Source organism: Pongo abelii, chromosome 22 (genome assembly GCF_028885655.2).
Source record: "Pongo abelii isolate AG06213 chromosome 22, NHGRI_mPonAbe1-v2.0_pri, whole genome shotgun sequence".
In the NCBI taxonomy this organism is placed as follows: Eukaryota; Metazoa; Chordata; class Mammalia; order Primates; family Hominidae; genus Pongo; species Pongo abelii.
The window spans coordinates 51683571-51703835 of NC_072007.2; the positions used below are offsets into that span (position 1 = coordinate 51683571).

Consider the following 20265-nt stretch of genomic DNA (forward strand, 5'->3'; position numbering starts at 1 on the left):
CTTTCCTTTATCCATATGTGTTCTGCTGTGTCCACCTGCTTACCTATCCTTTCCTAAGCAGCTGCAGAGGGCCTTTGGTTCTAGTCTTGGACCCCATCCTCCTTACCCTTGCAGGTCTGCACTCTCCTTGTGTTCATGCTATGGAGGTTGCCTCCCCGTCATTTCTACGTAGGCTGAATCTGAGCTCATCAGTGGGTCTCGCTGAATTGGATTTCCTTTCTAGAAACGGCCTCTTCTCCTCGTGCAATCCCTGCGGTTGCTGGAAATCTGTTTGAGCACCAGCTGCTCCTGCTAGGGCCTCTGTCGGTGTTTCTCTAGTCCTCTTATTACTGGGAAGATTGAGGCTCACGCTGGGTTCATCTGCGGTGTGAAAGACTGTGCTCACCCAGCAAGGCATGGAGCCCTTGCTCTTACCTGGCTCCTTCTCATCTTGTGGGGCCCAGCTACCTGGATCGCCTGCCTCCCTTCCTCCCCACCTCTCTGTCTTTGCCCGCCCTCCCCCCGCCCCCACCCCAGCCCCGAATTTTCCTCTTAAACTCTGGACTAAGGATTGAGTTAAAGTTTTTATTGCACCCTGCAGGGCCTCCTTGGTTTTGTACTCTGATTCCCTTTTACTCCCACTTCCAGCTCCAATTGCCCACACCCCTGAGGTGTTTAGGGGTGCTTTCCTGTTTGAATATCTGACTGCAGATTGGGGCCACTGTGTTTGGCGGGCGTGTCCTTCACTGTGATGTTGTTGATCCCATCCTAGTTCTTCTTTGTCCTTCAGGACCAAGCCTCGAGGGCCCATCTTGCCATGGAGGTCTCTCCTCCAGGGCCATGCACCACGCCATCCCACCTAGGCGGGGCCTGCCCATTTCCTTCTCTGTGCACTTGGGGTCAGGCCCCGGCTGACCTCCAGCTCCTCACCTACTCGCCGTTCTGCTGCAGGGAACATGCCTGCAGGGTCTCCTGATAGACTTGGATGAAATTTCCTTTGGGATATATCTACCCAGGAGTGGAACTATTTGGCCATAGGGAAGCTGGAGACATTATGCCCATGATGCCCTTAATTTGACTGAGCCAAGCCAGAGGCCTTCCTCCACACGTGGTGCATGGGGCTCACTCCTCCCCACATTCGCCTGCAGACTTCAGGACCCAGCTTCCTGAGTTGGCCCATCCTGAGAGGTGCTCCGGGCACCCCACTGCACCAACAGGCAGCTCTCAGGTTACTAATGAGTTTATGAACACCAAGTTGAGCCTGAGGCTGCTATTTCTTTCTGACAGACAGGAGGGAGGAATGAAGAACAGCTTAGGAGAAAAACCCAAGCTCTCCAGAATCCCAGTGGGTGCACACCGATGCAGAGTGCCGATGCCGGAGGGCCCGTGCAACAGGATGCTGAGCTCTTCCCACGGCAGCCAGGGCCAAGGGCTGCTCCGGGCACACTGTGACTGCGCAGCACCTTTATGAAGCCTTTGTCCCCGTGGCCCCGTTCTGCAAATCGCAAATGCCCACCTTGCCAGCTTTTCTATTGGGCTGCTCTCTTTTCCTACTTTATTTGCAGGGAGTTTCTTACCTATATTGAACGATTAATGCCTACTTTGTACATATCACATATCAGCACATATCATCATCTGAAAAGATCTTCTTTGACTGGCCAGGTGTGGTGGCTCACGCCTGTAATCCCAGCACTTTGGGAGGCCAAGGCGGGTGGATCACTTGAGGTCAGTTGTTCAAGACCAGCCTGGCCAACATGGTGTAACCCTGTCTCTACTAAAAATACAAAAATTAACCAGGCCTGGTGGTGGGCATCTGTAGTCCCAGCTACTTGGGAGGCTGAGGCAGGAGAATCACTTGAACCCAGGAGGTGGAGGTTGCAGTGAGCTGAGATGGCACCACTGTACTCCAGCCCTGGGTGACAGAGCAAGACTATCTCAAAGAAAAAAAAAAAAAAAAGAAAAAAAAAGATCTTCTTTGACTTTACTTTCTGCCTCTTCTATTTGTGTGTGAGCTATTCTATTCATGCTGTACCTGTAGAATCTAGGCCAGTTTCCGGTGTTTAATAAATATTTGTGAATGAGTAAAGGAGTGAATCTAGTTTAGAGCCATGTATACCCCACACACAGCACACAGCCCCAGGCTGTACAGGTGAGCTTCAGGGGAGAGCCCCTAGAAACAGCACTCTGCTGACTTTGTCTTGCATATACTCAGACCTTAGGGAGGGTCATCATTTTCTCAGAAAGCCTTGTAAAACAGAACTAAACCAAACACATCAGTTGTGTTCAGTCACCTCCCTAGACTCTCAACCAAGACGAAATGAACTGACAACTCTTAAATGGCTATAGTTGAGGTAGCACTGAAGTTCAAGTCAGGAAAACTAACATGTAATGCTAATCTTGCCACTAACTCTCTGTTAACATCTTGGAGTTGTTCCTTATCTGTCAGTGAGGGTGCACAGCAGATGCCACCTATACCTAAGGCTCTTTCCAGCCCTGGGATGACATCTACCTCCGATGGTGCCATGTCCTCTGAAATATCACTCTCCTTAGTAAAACCCAGGATTACCCCGGAAACACATTGTGTAGGATTCACTGCAGGGCCCCTGGCTAAAGGCATATAGGAGCAATGCCACTCTCATGTGTTGGCAAAGGCTTAAGGCTTAATAAAGGTGACACACTGCTGGGAATGGCCAGCAACCCGGGGCGAGGGGAGTTCAGCCACTTTTGACAGTGGCTTCCGTTAGCGAAATGCACACCCAGCCATACTACCTTCCCTGTACTCAGAGGCACCTAATAAATCATTAGCATTGATTAGCAGAGAAACACTCTTTGATGGCTTCTGGTCTTTGGTTTTTGCGGACTGGACTTTTAATCTTCTATAGAACAATGAGGTAGTTGAAATGGTCAAAATGCCATATGCAAACAGCCACCTTCTTTGTTTGCCTTGTCTATATTGTCAGGATCTTATTTCACGACTCAATATTTCTAGTGACTTTGCATGGATCTCCTACCCTCGGGAATAATCTTCCTCATTTATAGGAGTTAAAATGAGATCATAGTTCCCAAATCAGGAAGTATTTTTAAAAGACAGATTCCTGGACCCCGCTCTGGGAAATTCAAAGCTCCCTAGGTCCAGGGTGGAAGTCAAGAACCTGTATTTATTTTAATTTGTTTTATAACTTGGCTTCATACAGAGCCAAATTTGATCATCCTGGAACTAAACGGTCACTATGGTTTCTTTTAAATCTAAGGTTCTTTGTGATTTGTATCTACATTTCATAAAACCTCCTCTCCACCCTTCCAAGTCCCAGTCTACACATTCCTGTGGTTACAGCACAACTGGGGAAAGCCACCAGGAGAGTCCGGACGCAAGGCTGTGCGAGCTCTATAGCTAGGTTCTCATTGCTGTCGCTACTTTCAGAGCTGGGTAAAGCAGCTATTGTTTTATAAACCAGGAGCTGCCCATAATGATGAGGAACCAGGTGGATTTTCCTCAGCAAGAGAATAATTTCTCAGACTGAAACTGATAGCAGAAGGCTGACTGCATCCTAGGGAATGGTGTTGCTGCTGGAGGCTTTCAGTCTTAAACAAACCAGCTTTTCATGAGGCATAAGAAACAGGAGACTAAATACAAGGTCCACCGTTCTCCCTGGCTGGGACACTGGCTTCTACGTAAGCCACATGAACTTTACCTTTTGATTGTTTGGGGGAAGGAATTTCAGGAAAAGCACTGAAGACCTAGATGTGGTTCTCCAGGCAGGGTTTGGAAAGATCTGTGTTTTCCCAGGAGCGGTGTCCACCCTCCAACCCCACACTGAGTTAGGAACATGGTCTTCTTTCTTCATTCACGTGGTGACACTTTGTGCTTCTGGGAAATGGATGGGGGACTCAGAAAGCTACTGACTCTTTTTTTAAATGACACATGGGTTCCCTGCCCACTCCCAGGCCCTGTGAGGAAACACAAATGCCCATCTGTGTGTCACCCTTAGTCACTAAAGCCACATACTCCCTGGAGGATATGAGGCACATCAAACACCTCCCTTCTGGAAAGCCCTCCTGCACATGTCCACACGAAACAGGACTCTCACTTTGCAGAGCGCCAGGGGCTGCAAGTCTGGAAGCTGGGGAGGAGGCCATGCTCGTGGCTGGGGAGGAGGCCATGCTCGTGGCTGACAGGCTGCCAGGCCCTGGCATGGGGACCTGCTCGTTCTGCTGCCGATCCCGTAGGGGGAGTCCCTGGGGAGAGCATCCCTATAGGACCCCCACAATGGCCCCGCTGGAGACTCCAGCACCAGCCCTTTGGGTGAGTGTCCTGGCTCCAAGGGTGGGAGTGCTGGGCAGGCCTGTGTAGTAGGCCTGTGCACCCTGAGCCCCAGCCCCTGAGGCAGGAGGAGGAACAGGAACAAGTTAGGCTAGAACCCAGCCCACTGTTCTCCACTTGGGGCCCTTTTCACCCAAGCTCCTCCTTTCCCTTCACCTAAGTTTAGCAGCTGCTGCCCCTGCCTTGGGAACCTGTCATGGGATTGAGGCCAGGCCTGGTGCCCTTTGATCATTGCGAAGGCTCCCAGTGCCTATTGGTGCCAGAGCCACGGAAAGCCAGAAAACAAAGAAAGAGGATGTCAGGTGGGAGGAAGGCCCGGGTGTCCTGTGGCCCTTCAGCCTCCCAGGGTGCTTTTAAAAGAAATATTTAATGCATCTGAAATAAACTTTACCTGGAAAGCATTTACTGCTAGTTTTAGAATGAAAAATGTATTTTTAGGTCAAAACTGTTATTCGATATGTTTGCAGGCACAGCCCTTAGCTAAATCACAAAACATGGATTCTTTTATAAATCTTTCCACCATTTCTGGAAAGAAGTACTCCTTGGCTTTGTTATCCTCTCCTCCCTTATTAATTAAAGGTTTAACTTTGAATTTAGGCTTAACTTCTCTCTGCTTCCTGTATTGCTTTTGAGGCTTATTGACCAGAACGTGTGACTTGCACAGGAGCCAGAATCATCCCAAAGGTTAGCAGAGGTTGGAGAAATATGAGGACCAGATATTTATACCAGTTTAGTTGCAAAGAGACCCTGCCTTATTCACCTTGCATTCCCATTTCCATTTGTCTTAAGATATTTTTTAATTTCCTTTTAATTTCTTCTCTGACGCATTGGTTGTTCGGGAACATGTTGTTAAATGTCTACATATTTGTAGATTTCCTGAAATTACTCTTGTGATTAATTTCTAGTTTGATACCCTCATGGCGGGGATCTTCTCTTTGCCTCCTTTGTGATGTCTTCAGACCATTTGCTCACTTGTAATAGTTCAGCTGGCTTGACCACAAAGTAAAACTACCTTTTCTATCTTCCCTTGCTACCTCTTGTGCCAAGCTGCTGCCATAGTGTTGTCCTAATGACCATACCCTCCGGGATGCAGAGGTGGTTTTATCTTTTAGGAACCTTCAGGGCCATGGATGTGGCATGCCATCCACCTCTGTGAGTAAACGTACCACACCTGTCAGCATGCACAGTGTGTCTGTATAGAGGCGTGAGTCCTCTTCATCCTCCAGCTGAGAGGATTCTCTATCCAGTTTACTCCCTGCAGCATCCTGATGATGACAAGAGGACCTGGAAGTGTTTCTGAGACACAATTCATAAGTCTCTGACAGCAGGGCCTGGTTAAAGGAACCATGGAGCTGTTGTGCTGAGAACAGCATTGCCTACGGGAAAGCGGGCAGGTCTGTGCGCTTGTGAAGGGAACAGGTCACCTACACTAAAGGGGAGCGCAGGCTCCAGGGAGGATTCCTGAGTATTCCCATTCGTGTATTCTCTCTGAGTTGAGTACCCATACACAGGGTGTCTGCGAAGTTGGGAACCAGGACACACCTACTTTTAAACTGTTAGTTACATTTTCAAATGCTATATTCAACGTGTTTTCAGGCGAATACCTAAGTAATGAGTATAATTATTAAATTGAAAAAAGGCACTAAAGACAGAGAGTCCAAAAATCTAGAAGCACTGGAAAAAATAGTCCATTTGTAGCACGTTTTCATATGAGCAACTGGATACTTGCTTTAAATTTAGGTATCTGGAGATTGACCAAAAAAAAATTAAGTTAATTATTTGAAAAGTTTCACCACATTGGCCAGGCTGGTCTCAAACTCGTGACTTCAGGAGATCCATCCGCCTTGGCCTCCCAAAGTGCTGGAATTACAGGCATGAGCCACCGTGCCCGGCTGAGAATTTTTAAAAAGGGAAAAGAAACTGTAGGCTATTTGAGTGTTAACTGCTAAGAAGAATAAAATAAAACAGGGAGTGGGGCTGGGTGGTATTGGTGGGGGCTGGGTGGTATTGGGGTGGGCTGGAGTGTTGAGATGAGACGGGACAGGCAAGGAGGAAGGTCTGAAGGAGGGGAGCCAGCCTACAGGGTTGGTGTGAGCACTCCCGGGAGAGCTCTGTGTTTTCACCTACTGGGGACGGAGGACTGTGATTACCAAAAAAACCCAGACCATGTCCAGCTCAGCCCTGGCATCTTGCTCTGATGTCACAGCACCTCTGTGTGCCCAGTTTTCTCTAGCAGGCCCTTCCAGCACCAGTGCTGTTCGCCCTGGTCATGATAGCTTTTATCTTTAATTAATTCATTGACAGCATGTGTTGATATACGTGTACGTTGTGGAATGGCCGAATCAAGCCACTTAACATGCATCACCTCACATATCTAGCATTTTTATGTGATGAAAACACTTAAAATCTACTCTCATGGTGATTTTCGTGTATACAATACAGTAGTTCCCCCCACTTATCTGTGGTTTTGCTTTCTGTGATTTCACTTACCCTTGGCTATTCACAGTCCAAATATACTAAATGGAAAACTCCAGAAAAAAGCAATTTATATGTTTTAAATTGTGTGTCATTTTGATTAGTGTGATGTAATCTCACACCTTCTCGCCTTGTCCTGCCTCATCCCACGGGGAACGTGAATCCTCCCTTTGTCCAGCATCTCCGTGCTGTACGCACTCCCTGCCTATTAGTCACTTAGGAGCCAGCCTGGTCATCAGATCGACTGTCACAGTATCTGTGTTCAAGTCACCTTTATTTTACTGAATAATGGCTCCACAGAGCAAGAGTAGAGGTGCTGGCAACTTGGATATGCCAAAGAGAAGCGGAAAGTGCTTTCTTTCTTTCTTTCTTCCTTTTTTTTTGAGATGAAGTCATGCTCTGTCATCCAAACTGGAGTGCAGTTGCACCTCCAGGGTTCAAGCAATTCTCCTGCCTCAGCCTCCCAAGTAGCTGGGATTACAGGTACTCACCACCACACCTGGCTAATTTTTGTATTTTTAGCAGAGACGGGGTTTTGCCATGTTGGCCAGGCTGGTCTCGAACTCCTGACCTCAGGTGATCCGCCACCTCAGCCTCCCAAAGTGCTGGGATTACAGGCATGAGCCACCGTGCCCAGCTGGAAAATGCTTTCTTTAAGTGAAAAGGTGAAAGCTCTCAATTTCATAAGGAAAGAAAACAATCATTTGCTGAATTTGCTAAGAACTTCAGTAAATACAGTAAGATATTTTGGGAGAGACCACATTCACATAACTTTATTAGAGTTAGTTGTTAATCTCTTACTCCAACTGATTTATAAATTAAACTATATTGTTAATTGTTAATCTCTTAGTCTGCCTAATTTGTAAATTAAACTTTATCATAGGTATGTCTATATAGGAAAAAAAAACAACAACGTAATACAGGTACAGCATCCCAAATCTGAAAACACACAACCTGAAATGCTTCAAAATCCAAAACTTTTTGAGCAGCGACATGACACTCCAAGGAAATATTCATCAGAGCGTTTTGGATTTTGGATTTTCAGATTAGGGTTGTTCAACTGGTAAGTATAATGCAAACATTCCAAGATCCAAAAAAAATTTGAAACACTGCTGGTCCCAAGCATTTTGGATACACCAACTGGTGTATATAGAGTTCTGTACTATTTGTGGCTTCATGCATCCACTTGGCGTCTTGGAATGTACCCCTTGTGGATAACAGGAGGACCACTGTATATTGTTGTTAACTGTAGTCACCATGATGTGCAATAGATCTCTTGAACTTATTCCTCCTGTGTAGCTGAAACTTTGTACATTTTGACCAACGTCTTCCCAAACCCCTGAACCTCTGGCCACTGGTAAGTACCATTCTGCTCTCATCATCCTACTCTCTGCTTCTATGAGTTCAAATTGTTTGCATTCCACATGTGGGTGAGAACACGTGGTAGTTGTCTTTCTGTGGGTGTGTTATTTCTGTTAGCATAATGTCCTCCATGTTCATCTGCGTTGTCACAAATGACAGCATTTCCTTCTCTTTTAGGCTGAATAGTATTCTATTGTGCACTCTGTTATACCACATTTTCCTTATTCATTCATTCATTCATCGATGGGCACGTAGGTTGATTCCGTATTTGGCTATTGTGAATAATGCTGCAGTGAACCTGGGAGTGCAGATCTCTCTTTGACATACTGATTTCATATCCTTTGGATATATGCTCAGACGTGAGATTGCTTTATCATATATTCTACTTTTAATTATTTGGGGAATCTCCGTACCATTTTTCCATAATGGTTATACTAACCTACATTCCACCAATAGCATATAGGGTTTTCTTTGCTCCACATCTTCACCAACACTCTTTCCTGTTATTAGTAATAGCCATTCTAACAGGTGTGAGCTGATATCTCATCGTGCCTTTGCATTGCCCTGATTATTAGTAATATTGAACATATTTTCATATATATTTTAGCTATTTGTATGTCTTCTTTGGAAAAATCTTTATTCATGTTCTTTACCCATTTTTCAATCAGGTTTTTTATTTGTTTTCTTGTTACTGGTTGTTTGGGTTCCTTATATGTTTTGGATATTAATCACTAATCAGATTTACACTTTGCAAATATTTTCTCCCATTTTGTAGGTTGTCTCTTCACTCCGTTGATTGTTTCCTTTGCTGTGCAGAAGCTTTTTGGTTTGACGTAATTCCCTTTGCCTATTTTTGCTTGTGTTGCCTGTGCTTTTAGGGCATATTCCCCAAATCATTGCCCAAACCAACATCATGGAGCTTTTCCCTTATATTTTATCTAGTAATTTCATAGTTTCAGGTTTTATGGTTAAGTCGTTAATTTATTTTGAGTTGGCTTTTTATGTGGTGTGAGATGAGGATCTAATTTCATTCTTCTGCATATGGATATCCAGTTTTTCCAATACCGTTTATTGAAGAGACTGTCCTTTCTCCATCAACTTGAGTTGATATTATGATGTTAACTGTGAGCTTTTCATATGTGGTCTTTATTGTGTTAAGGAACATTCCTTTATCATGAAAGGATTTCAATTTTGTCAAATTCTTTGCTTGCTTCTATTTTCTGTCTAAACCATATGACATTATCATACAGTTTTTGTCCTTCATTCTGTTGATGTGGTAATCACATTATTGATTTATGTACGTTGAATCATCCTTGCATCTGTCCTTGCAAGGACAGATCCCACATGGTCATGACAATTTAGTTTGGATATTTGGCCCTGCCCAAATCTCATTTGGAATTGTAATTCCCAGTGCTAGAGGTGGAGCCTGGAGGGAGGTATTTGGATGATGAGGGTGCATGCCTCATGGCTTGGTGCTGCCTTTGCGATAGTGAGTTCTTGTGAGATCTGGTCATTTAAAAGTGTGTGGCATCTCCCCCTGCCAATCTGTCTCACTTGCTCCTGCTTTCACCATGTGACATGCCTGCTCCCCTTCACCTTCCACCATGATTGTGATTGTAAGCTTCCTGAGGCCTCCCTAGAAGTTAAGCAGATGCCAGTACCAAGTTTCTGTAAAGCCTGCAGGACCATGAGCCAATTAAACCTCTTTATAAATTACTCAATCTTAGATATTTCTTTATAGCGATGCAAGAATGGACTAATACACATGGTGAATGATTTTTTTAATGTCTTGTTGAATTCAGTTTGCTAGTATTAATATTTTGTTGAGGAATTTGGCATCTATGTTCATCCGGGATATTGACCTACACTTTTATTTTCTTGTAGTGCCCTTGTCTGGCTTTGGTATCAGGGTAATGCTGGCCTCATAAAGTGAGTTTGGAAGCGTTCCCTCCTCTTCAATTTTTTGGAAGACTTTGAAATTGATTGGTATTAGTTCTTTAATTGGTTGGTAAAATTCAGCCATGAAGCCATCTGGTCCTGGGATTTTTTTTGATGAGAGACTTTTTATTACTGACTTAGTCTCCTTACATTTATTGGTCTGTTCCTTTTTTTGGTGTATAATTGTTCACAATAGTCTCTTATGATACTTCAGTGTTTCTGTGATATCAGTGGTGATGTCTGCTCTTTCATTACTGATTTTATTTGAGTCTTCTCTTTCTTTTTTTCTCAGTCTAGCTAAGGGTTTGTCAATTTTATCTCTTTTCAAAAAACCAAGTCTGTTTTTTTGACCTTTTCTATTGTTTTTCTAGTCTCCATTTCATGTACTTCTATTATGATTGTTGTCATTTTTTTCCTTCTGCTAACTTTGGGCTTAGTTTGTTCTTCATTTTCTATTTTCTTGATGTATAACCTTAGGTTGTTTATGTGAGACCTTTTTTTAATGTACGCATTTATTACCACAAACTCCTCTCTTAGAACTGTTTTGCTGTATCTCATAAGTTTTGATATGTTGTGTTTCTGGTTTTATTTTTTTGTGTCAAGATAGTTTTTAATCTCCCTTTTAATTTCTTCTTTGATCCACTGGCCATTCAGAAGCCAATGTTGTTTGATTTCTACATATTTTTGAATTTTCTGAAATTATTTTTTGATATGGCTTGAATCTGTGTCCTCACCAAATCTCATGTTGAATTTTAATCCTCAGTGTTGGAGATGGGGCCTGGTGAAATGTGATTGGATCATGGGAGTGGATTTCTTATGAATGGTTTAGCACCATCTTCTTGGTGCTGTTCTCATGATAACGAGTGAGTTCTCATGAGATCTTGTTGTTCAAAAATGTGTGGTACCTCCCTCTTCTCTCTCTTGCTTCTGCTCTGGCCATGTGATATGCCTGCTACCCCTTTGGCTTCTGCCATGATTGTAAGTTTCCTGGGGCCTCCTCAGAACCTGAGAAGATGCCGGCATTATACTTCCTGTACAGCCTGTGGAACCATGAGCCAATTAAAACCCGTTTCTTTCTAAATTACCCAGTCTCAGATATTTCTTTCTGGCAGTGCAGGAATGGACTAATACAGAACATTGGTACATAGGAGTGGAGCATTGCTATAAAGATATATGAAAATAAGGAAGCAGCTTTGGAACTGGGTAACAGGCAGAGGTTGGAAGAGTTTGGGGGCTCAGAAGACAAGAAGATGAGGGAAAGTTTGGAACTTCCTAGAGACTAGTTGAATGGTTGTGACCAAAATGCTGATAATGAGATGGATGGTGAAGGCCAGGTTGATGAATTCTCAGATGAAAATCAGGAACTTGTTGGGAAATGGAGCAAAGGTCACTTTTATTATGCCTTAGCAAAGAGCTTGGCTGCATTGTACCCCTGACCTAGGGATCTGTGGAACTCTGAACTTGAGAGTGATGATTTAGGGTATCTGATGGAATAAATTTCTAAGCAGCAAAGCATTTAAGATATGGCCTGGCTGCTTCTAATAACCTGTGCTTGTAAGTGTGAGCAAAGAAATGACCTAAAGTTGGAACTTATATTTAAAGGGGAAGCAGAGCATAAAAGTTTGGAAAATGTGCAGCCTGGCCATGTGGTAGAAAAGAAAAGCCTATTTTCACAGGAGGAATTCAAGCAGGCTGCAGAAATTTGCATAAGTAAAAAGAAGCCAAGTGCTATTAGCCAAGACAGTGGGAAAAAGGCCCCAAAGGCATTTCAAAAACCTTTGCAGCAGCCCCTCTTTTCACACAGGCCCGGAGGCTTAAAAATATAGAACGGTTTCATGGGTCAGCCCCAGGGCCCCACTAACCTGTTCAGCTTCTAGACACTGTTCCCTGCATCTCAGCAGCTCTAGTGTCAGCCATGGCTCAAAGGGTTCCAGGTATAGCTCAAGCTGCTGCTTCAGAGGGTGCAGGCTATAAGCCTGGGGGGCGTTCACATGATATTAAGCCTGCAGATGCACAGAATGCAAGGGTTAATGCTTGGGAGCCTCCACCTAGATTTCAGAGAATATATGGGAAATCCTGAGTGCTTAAGCAGAAGCTGCTGCAGGGGCAGAACCTCTACTAGAACAGTGCAAAGGGGAAATGTGGGGTTTGAGCCTCCACACTAGTCCCCACTGGAGCACTGCCTAGTGGAGCTGTGGGAAGAGGGCCACCATCCTCCAGACCCCAGAGGGGCAGATCCTGGCAGCTTGCACCCTCAGCATGGAAAAGCCACAGAAACTTGATGCCAGTTTGTGAGAGCAGCCTTGGGGACTGAGCCTTGCAAAGCCACTGGGGTGGAACTAGCTGCCCAAGGCCTTGAGAGTCCACCCCTCACACCAGTGTACGCTGGATGTGAGACATGGAGTCAAAGGAGATTGTTTGGGAGCTTTAAGATTTGATAACTTCCCTGCTAGGTTTTGGACTTGTGTGGGGCCTGTAGCCTCTTTCTTTTGGCTGATTTTTTCCCTTTTAAAATGGAAATATTTTGCCCACTGCTTGTACCTCCATTGTGTCTTGGAAGTAAATAACTTATTTTTGATTTTACAGGCTTGTAGGTGGAAGAGATTTGCCTTGTCTCAGATGAGACTTGGGACTTTGGACTTTTGAGTTAATGCTGGAGTGATTTTGGACTTTGGGGGACTATTGGGAAGGCATGATTGTATTTTGCAATGTGAGAAGGACAAGATATTTGGGGGACCAGGGACAAAATGATGTGATTTGGATTTGTGTCCCCAACAATCTCATGTCAAATTTTAATCCCTGTTGTTGGAGATGGGGTGTGGTGGGAGGTGTTTGGATCATGGGAGTGGATTCCTCATGAATGGTTTAGCACCATCCCCTTTATGCAGTGCTCATGATAGTGAATTTTCATGAGATGTGCTTGTTTAAAAGTGTGTGGCACCTCCTTCCCACCCTCACTCTCTATTGCTCCTGCTCTGGCCATGCTCCCCCTTTGCCTTCCACCATGATTGTAAGTTTCCTGAGGCCTCCCCAGAAGCTAAGCAGGTGCTAGCACCATGCTTCCTTTACAGCCTGCAGAACCATGAGCCAATTAAATCTATTTTCTTTATAAATTACCTAGTCTCAGGTATTTCTTTATAGCAATGGGATAACGGCCAATATACTTCTATTAGTGATTTCTAGTTTCATACCATGGTAGTAGGAAAAGATACTTGATGCAATTTCAGTCTTCTTACATTTATTAAGTTTTGTTTTGTGACCTAACACATGGTCTGTCCTGGAAGACATTCCATGTGTGCTTGAGAAAAATGGATATTTTGTTGCTGCTGGATGGAATGCTCTGTATATGTCTATTAGATGCTTTTGGTGTAAAGAGCAATTCAAGTCACCTCTACTGAGTGTTGATGTCCCACCAGTATTTATATGTTGAAACCTCATTACTTATGTAACAGTATTAAGAGGTAGGGCCTTGTGGAAAGTAAGACATGAAGACTTACAAATGGGATTAGAGCCTCTATGAATGGTATGAGCATCCTTATAAAAGAGATTGAAGAGAGCATATTTGCCCCTTTCCACCATGTCAGGACTCAGCAACAAGGTGCAATCTATGAGAAATGGGCCCTCGTCAGACACTGTATCTGCTAGCACCCTGACCTTGGATTTCCCAGCCTCTAGAAGTTTAAGAGATAGGCCCGGCATTGTGGCTCACGTCTGTAATCCCAGCACTTTGGGAGGCTGAGGTGGGTGGATCACCTCAGGTCAAGAGTTCAAGACCAGCCTGGCCAACATGGCAAAACCCCATCTCTACTAAAAATACAAAAATTAGCCAGATGTGGTGGTACATGCCTATAGTCCCAGCTACTTGGGAGGGTGAGGCAGGAGAATTGCTTGAACCTGAGAGGCGGAGGTTGCAGTGAGCTGAGATCACACCACTACACTCTAGCCTTGGCTACAGAATGAGACTCCATCTCAAAAGAAACAAGAAGTTTAAGAAATAAATTTGTGTTATTTACAAATTGCCTAGCCTAAGGTATTTTTTTAAAACAGCCTGAACAGACTAAGACAAAATTTAATTTTTAAAAAATTTTCTGCCTGGCTGATCTGTCTATTGTTGAAAGTGGGGTATTGACATTCGCTACTATTATTGTATTACAGTTTATATCTGCCTTCAGATCTCTTAATTTTTGCATTTAAGTGCTCTGATGTTTGGTGCATATATATATATACACACACAATTGTTATGTCTTCTTGATGAATTCACTCCTTTATTATCATATAATTACCATCTTTGTCTTTTTTTAAAGTTTGACTCAAAGTCTATTTAAACTGATGTAAATATAGCTATCCCTGCTCTCTTTTGGTTTCCATTTGCATGGAGTATTTTTTCCATCCTTTCACTTTCAATCTATACATTTTTTTAAAGGTGAAGTGAGTCTCCTATAGGCAACATATAGCTGTTTTTTGTGTTTGTTTTTAAATCCGTTGAGCTAATCTGTGTCTTTTGATTAGAGAATTTATTTCATTTACATTTAAGGTAATTATTGATAGATAAGGCTTTACTACTTCCATTTTGTTCATTGTTTCCTGGTTGTTTTGTACGTCCTTTGTTCGTTTCTTCCTGTCTTTCTGTCTTTGTTTCTGATTATCTGATTTTCTATAGTGGTATACTTTGATTCTTTACTTGTGATATTTTATGTATCATCTACCATTTTGCTGACTATACTTCTTAGTTTAAGGTGCTAAGAGTACAGTAATTCATAAAATAGAGCCAAGTCTCTACTCAAACTTAAGGTGAGAGAGTGCTTTCTGAATTCCTTTCTGCAGACTTAGGATTTAAATCTGAAGTGAGCACAGCCCTGTGGGTTCTGTGGGTGACGATAGACAACTACTCAGGGATCTGAGTGGGATCAGTAGTGATGCAGTGAAAGATGCGTGGGGGCCGTGGGGGCATGGGAGCCTCAAGGGTGTTCAGGGCCAGGTGGGCTCCTCGCATTCCAGCCTCAGGTCCCTCAATCCTCCCAAATTGCTGACCCCTGTGAAATAAGGATGCTGATGCTAGGAGAGATATCTCCAGGATCTGACATCATAGCATCCTGGGCAAAAAGCTCAGTTCCTCACACTCAGGTGAAAGGAGAGTGGGTCAGCTGTGGTGGTCAGCTGTATGTGGTATAGAATGTATGTGTGTCTGTGTGTGATATGGTATGTGTTGGGGGAGGGGATGTGTGTGGGAGTGGTGTGGTGTGTGTGTGTACATGTATGGTGTGTGTGTCTATATGGTATGGTGTGCATATGTGTGTGGTGAGTACACGGTGTGTGTGTGAGATATGCAGTATGTTGTATGGTGTGTGAATGTGTGCTGTATATGGTGTGTGTGTGTGTGTGATACATCATGTGGTGTGTGTGCATGCATGTGTGGTGTGGGTGTCAGTGTGTTGAGCATGTGGTGTGTTGTATGATATGTATGGTGTGTGTGTTTATAGTGTATGTGGCATGTTGTGTGATGTGTGTGTGTTTAGGGTGTCTAAGGCTGTGTAGATGCAGAAGCTTTATAGATGCTCCACAGATGGCTGTCTTTGCTCACCAGCTCTCTTAGACCCATGTAATCTTTCTTTTATTGTATTGCAAATTACATTGCCCACCAAGAATGTCACAATGGGCAGCCATGGGCAGTGATTCCCAGCCCTTATGAAATTGTTACGCCTACTCAGTACCCCTCTCCCTCTTTGCTTGTTTGTCACTTTAAAATAAAATCAGATTCAGTGAGCTTTGTGTCTTTAGGGGAATTCTCAGTGAAGTCTGGAAACCCTCCCCCTCAGGTTTTCCTACCGCAGCTTGGAGTTTCTGGTATGAAGTGCTGATGTTCTCCACCAAGCAGCAGGTGCATCTGTAAATTACTGTGGGATGTTAACAGCTATATACTTTATTATTCATTACAGCCCCAGTCCCCAAAAGGCAAAAATGTGATCACTGGACTCCCTGCCCATCTGACACCTATGCCTACAGGTTACTCAGCGGAGGTGGCAGAAACAAGTACGCTAAAATCTGCTTTGAGGATAACCTGTAAGTACCAGCATTTAGAAGGAAAATAAAGCTATCCTACTGATTCTTGCCCCTTCCCTGAGGCTGACCAAGCAGCAGTTCTGCCCACAGGAGAGAACCATATGTTGTTGGTCTCAGGCAAAAGGCTGAGAGCATCCAAGTGGAAATGAGAAAGCTCCACTGTATTCACCAGGGAAGGAGCTGATTGTCTCTAATGGCTGTATGTGTCTTGTGTTTAATGGTTTTACGGTTTCATTTGACTGCAGTTATACTTAGGATTTAAATCTGAAGTGAGCACAGCCCTGTGGGTTCTATGGGTGATGATAGACAACTACTCTGGGATCTGAGTAGGGATCAGTAGTGATGCAGTGAAAAGTGTGTGGGGGACGTGGGGGCATGAGAGCCTCAGGGGTGTTCGGGGCCAGATGGGCTCTGAACAAAGTTAGACTACTTTGAAAAGCGAAGTTAGACTACTTTACTTTGAATATGTGGCAAAGTCCTTCAAAGTCATGGGAACATGAAAACTCAGCTGATAGTTTCTTAGTTTTATTTTATGATCCTCACCTTCCTGGATTAAAGCAGGTGTTGTTTCTGTTTGCAGTCCATACTTTACACTTCTTCAATATTTTGGGAAAATCCATATAGGATTGATATTATTTCTTCTTTAAATATTTGGTGTGATTTCCCAACAAAGTCATCCTGGCCTGGAGGGGTTTGTTTTGAGGTTTTTAACTGCAAATTTAATTGATATAGTAAGTACAGCACTACTTAAGTTATCTGTTTCTTCTTGAGTGGGCCCCATTTTTATTTTTTTATTATTTATTATTTTTTTTTAGTGCTTTCTTGATTTACAGCATAGCTAAACTCAGCCGAGTCTTTCTTTGTTCAGACTGAAATCAACCATTTCTCTAAAGAGAGAGTTCCTTAACGGGACATGGTATTTAGAAACTGAGATCTAGACACTCATGGGCCCTTGATAGGGTTCCTCCTAAGCACTTTTAGTGGACAGAACCAAGCAATGCATTTGTTTCTAAATCATGAATTTACATTAGCATTTACAATTCAAATTCAACAGTGCAGGAGTCTTACCCACCTTAAGTTCTTTGATTTTACATTTTAACTTGGTTCCTAGTACTATTAACCTTCGCCTTCAAATTACAATACCAAGACTACTAACAATACAACTGCTGAGTGAAGTTAAAAAATGTTGTTTGCAGCTCCTTATAGATTTAAAAATATTTTATTAAGGGTATAAAGAGTCAGATGTCTATATTAATCAAGGCTCTCCAGAGAGACAGAGCCAATGGCGGTGGGAGGTAAGAAGAGAAAGGAAAGAGTGGATTTATTAGAGAAATTGGCTCATGCAATTATGGAGGCCAAGAGGTCCCATGACAGGCCATCTGCAAGCTGGAGACCCTGAGATGCTGGTAACATGGCTGAGTCCAAGTACTAAAGCCTCAGAACCAGAGAGGCAGATGGTATAATTCTCAGTTTGAGAATCAATAGGAGATGGGAGGTCTGCTGGTATCAGTCTTGGAGTCTAAAGGCTGGGGAGCCTGAAGTTATCATGTTCAAGGTAGGAGAAGTAGAAAGGTTTCCCAGTTCCAGCAGAAAGAGAGAGAGAGGCAAAAGGGGACTGAAGTTGTCTTTTTTTTTTTTTTTTTGAGACAGAGTCTCACTGTGTCACCAGGCTGGAGTGCAGTGACGCCATCTCGGCTCACTGCAACCTCTGCCTTCCAGGTTCTCCAGGAAGTGCTTCTCCTGCCTCAGCCTCCTGAGTAGCTGAGGCTACAGGTGCACACCACCATGCCCAGCTAATTTTTGTATTTTTAGTAGAGACAGGGTTTCACCATGTTGGCCAGGATGGTCTCGATCTCGTGATCTCGTGATCTGCCCGCCTCAGCCTCCCAAAGTGCTGGGATTACAGGTGTGAGCCACCACGCCCAGCCAAAGTTGTCCTTTTATAAGGAACCCACCCACTCCTGTGATAACAGCATTAATCCATTCAGGAGGGCAGAGTCCTCATGGCCTAATCACCTCCTAAAGGTCCCACCTCTTAATACTATTTCCACATGAGTTTGAGAGGTGACAAACATTCAACTCACAGCAATGACCAAAGTCATATGAAATAATTACTTTCCCTGTAGTTATTTTACATTGGATTAATTTCCATTTGCTTTCAATGCTAGGTTTGTTTTCCTTGGGTTTCATTTAATTTTTGAATATATATTTATGTGGTTCAGAAATCAACATTATGTTTGAATATTACATGTCCCAAAAAAGGAGGCTCAGAGAAATCTTCCCTGTATTCTCCACCTTTTCTCCCCACCTCTTGTTCCCATCTCCATCAATTTTTTAATTAGTTTTTGATTTATTCTTCCAGTATTTTTTAATGGCAAAAAATAAGCTATGTACATATATATATATATAATTAATACATACCTATGTATATTTTTATATACAGGTATATATGTGCATGTATACATGTGAATATATGTATATGTGTGTATGAATATGTGTGCATATGTGTATATACACATGTATACACATACACACTCATATGTACACACACATCTATATCCTTTCTTACATAAAAGGTGGTAAACTCTATACACAGTTATGACCTTGGCTTTCTTCACTTAACAATTAATAGAGATTACTCCATATCAGTACATCAGGCTTTTTTCCTCATTTCTTTTATTGATATGTGGTATTCCATAGCATGGATGTGTCATAGTTTATTCAACTAGTTCTGCACTGATAGGCATTTCTGATGTTTGATATCTTTTGGTATTACCAATAATGCTGCAATGAATAACCTTATGAATATATCATTTTGTAATAAATTATGATAAGGTGAACACTTGTGTAACCACCATCCTGGCTAAGAAATAGACTATCACTAGTACCCCATGAGCCCTCTGTTATCCCTTCTGAAATGCAGCTTCCCCTTTCCTTCCTGCCCAGTGGTAACCTGGATTTTTTTTGATGGTGATTTATTTCCTCACTTTTCTTGGGAGTTTTACTGCCTAAGCATGCATTGCAAAATACTGTTATTTAATTCAACACTTGTTTAATGTTGTCTGTTTTGTACTTTGTATAAATGGAATCATAAACCAAATACTCTTTTGTGTCTGAGATTTATCCTTCATGTTGGATGTAGCTGTTGTTCTTAGATGTTCATTGCTGTATGATATTGCATTGCATGAATATGTTACAGTTATCCATTCCATTGTTGAATGACATTTGAGTCATTCCCAGTTTGGGGTTATTATGAACAGTGCTGTTTATGTCTCTTGGTGCACATGCACATACATTTCTGTTGAGTGTTTTTTTGAAGAAGGATTCTCACAACTAGCCTCAAATTCAGTGATACTCTAGAAAAACTCCTAAGACCCAATAACAGGTTACACTTATAGGTAAGGTTTCTTACAGCAAAAGACACAGAGCAAACGCTGCTGCATGTTCTGCTGATGGTGAATTCTTCCAGTTTATGTTTCTCTGAAATATCTTTACTTCACCTTCATTCCTGAAAAATAGTGTGGTCTGCTGATGGTGAATCCTTCCAGTTTATGTTTTTCTGAAATATCTTTATTTCATCTTTGTTCCTGAAAAATACTTTTGTAGGCTGTGTTACCCATTATTCTCTTTCAGCACATTCAAGGTACTATTCCACTGTCTTCTAGGTTCTATATTTTCCTTTTGAGAAGTCAGCTGACAGTCTTATTGTTGCTACTGCGAAAGTAACTGCCCATTGCCCTCATCCCCGTCACCTTTGAGATTCCTTGTCTTTGGTTTTCAACATTTGTACCCCAATGTGTCTTTTGTTGTTTTATCTTCTTTGGAGTTTTTTTGAGTTTCTTAAATATGTAGGTATTGAAGCCCTTCATCAAATTTAACAAATTCTCTGCTCTTGTATCTTCTGCCCATTCACTTTCTCCTCTTCTTCTGAGATTCTTAATGAAACATATGTTAGACCTTATCACTACTATAATCTCTAGAGCCTATAGTCTATTTTGTATTTTCCATTTGTTTACCTCTCTGCTCTTTATCATGGACAGAGTTGTTTTCCATTCACTAATTCTCTCATCCACTGTGCCTAATCTGCTGTCAAACCCATTCAAGCACTACTGATTTTAGGTTACTATATT

General features: G+C 42.7%; 1 protein-coding gene across 3 annotated transcripts in view; it reads left to right on the plus strand.

The window, feature by feature from the left end:
* The window catches only part of FAM3B (FAM3 metabolism regulating signaling molecule B), a 56741-nt gene that overhangs the window by 21692 nt on the left and 14784 nt on the right, over positions 1–20265 (plus strand). For all 3 annotated transcript variants that reach the window (XM_054542561.2, XM_054542560.2, XM_009233981.4), the window contains one exon: positions 16012–16135. In XM_054542561.2, the coding sequence (XP_054398536.1) occupies positions 16012–16135 (124 nt within the window). The remainder of the gene's footprint in view (positions 1–16011; positions 16136–20265) is intronic.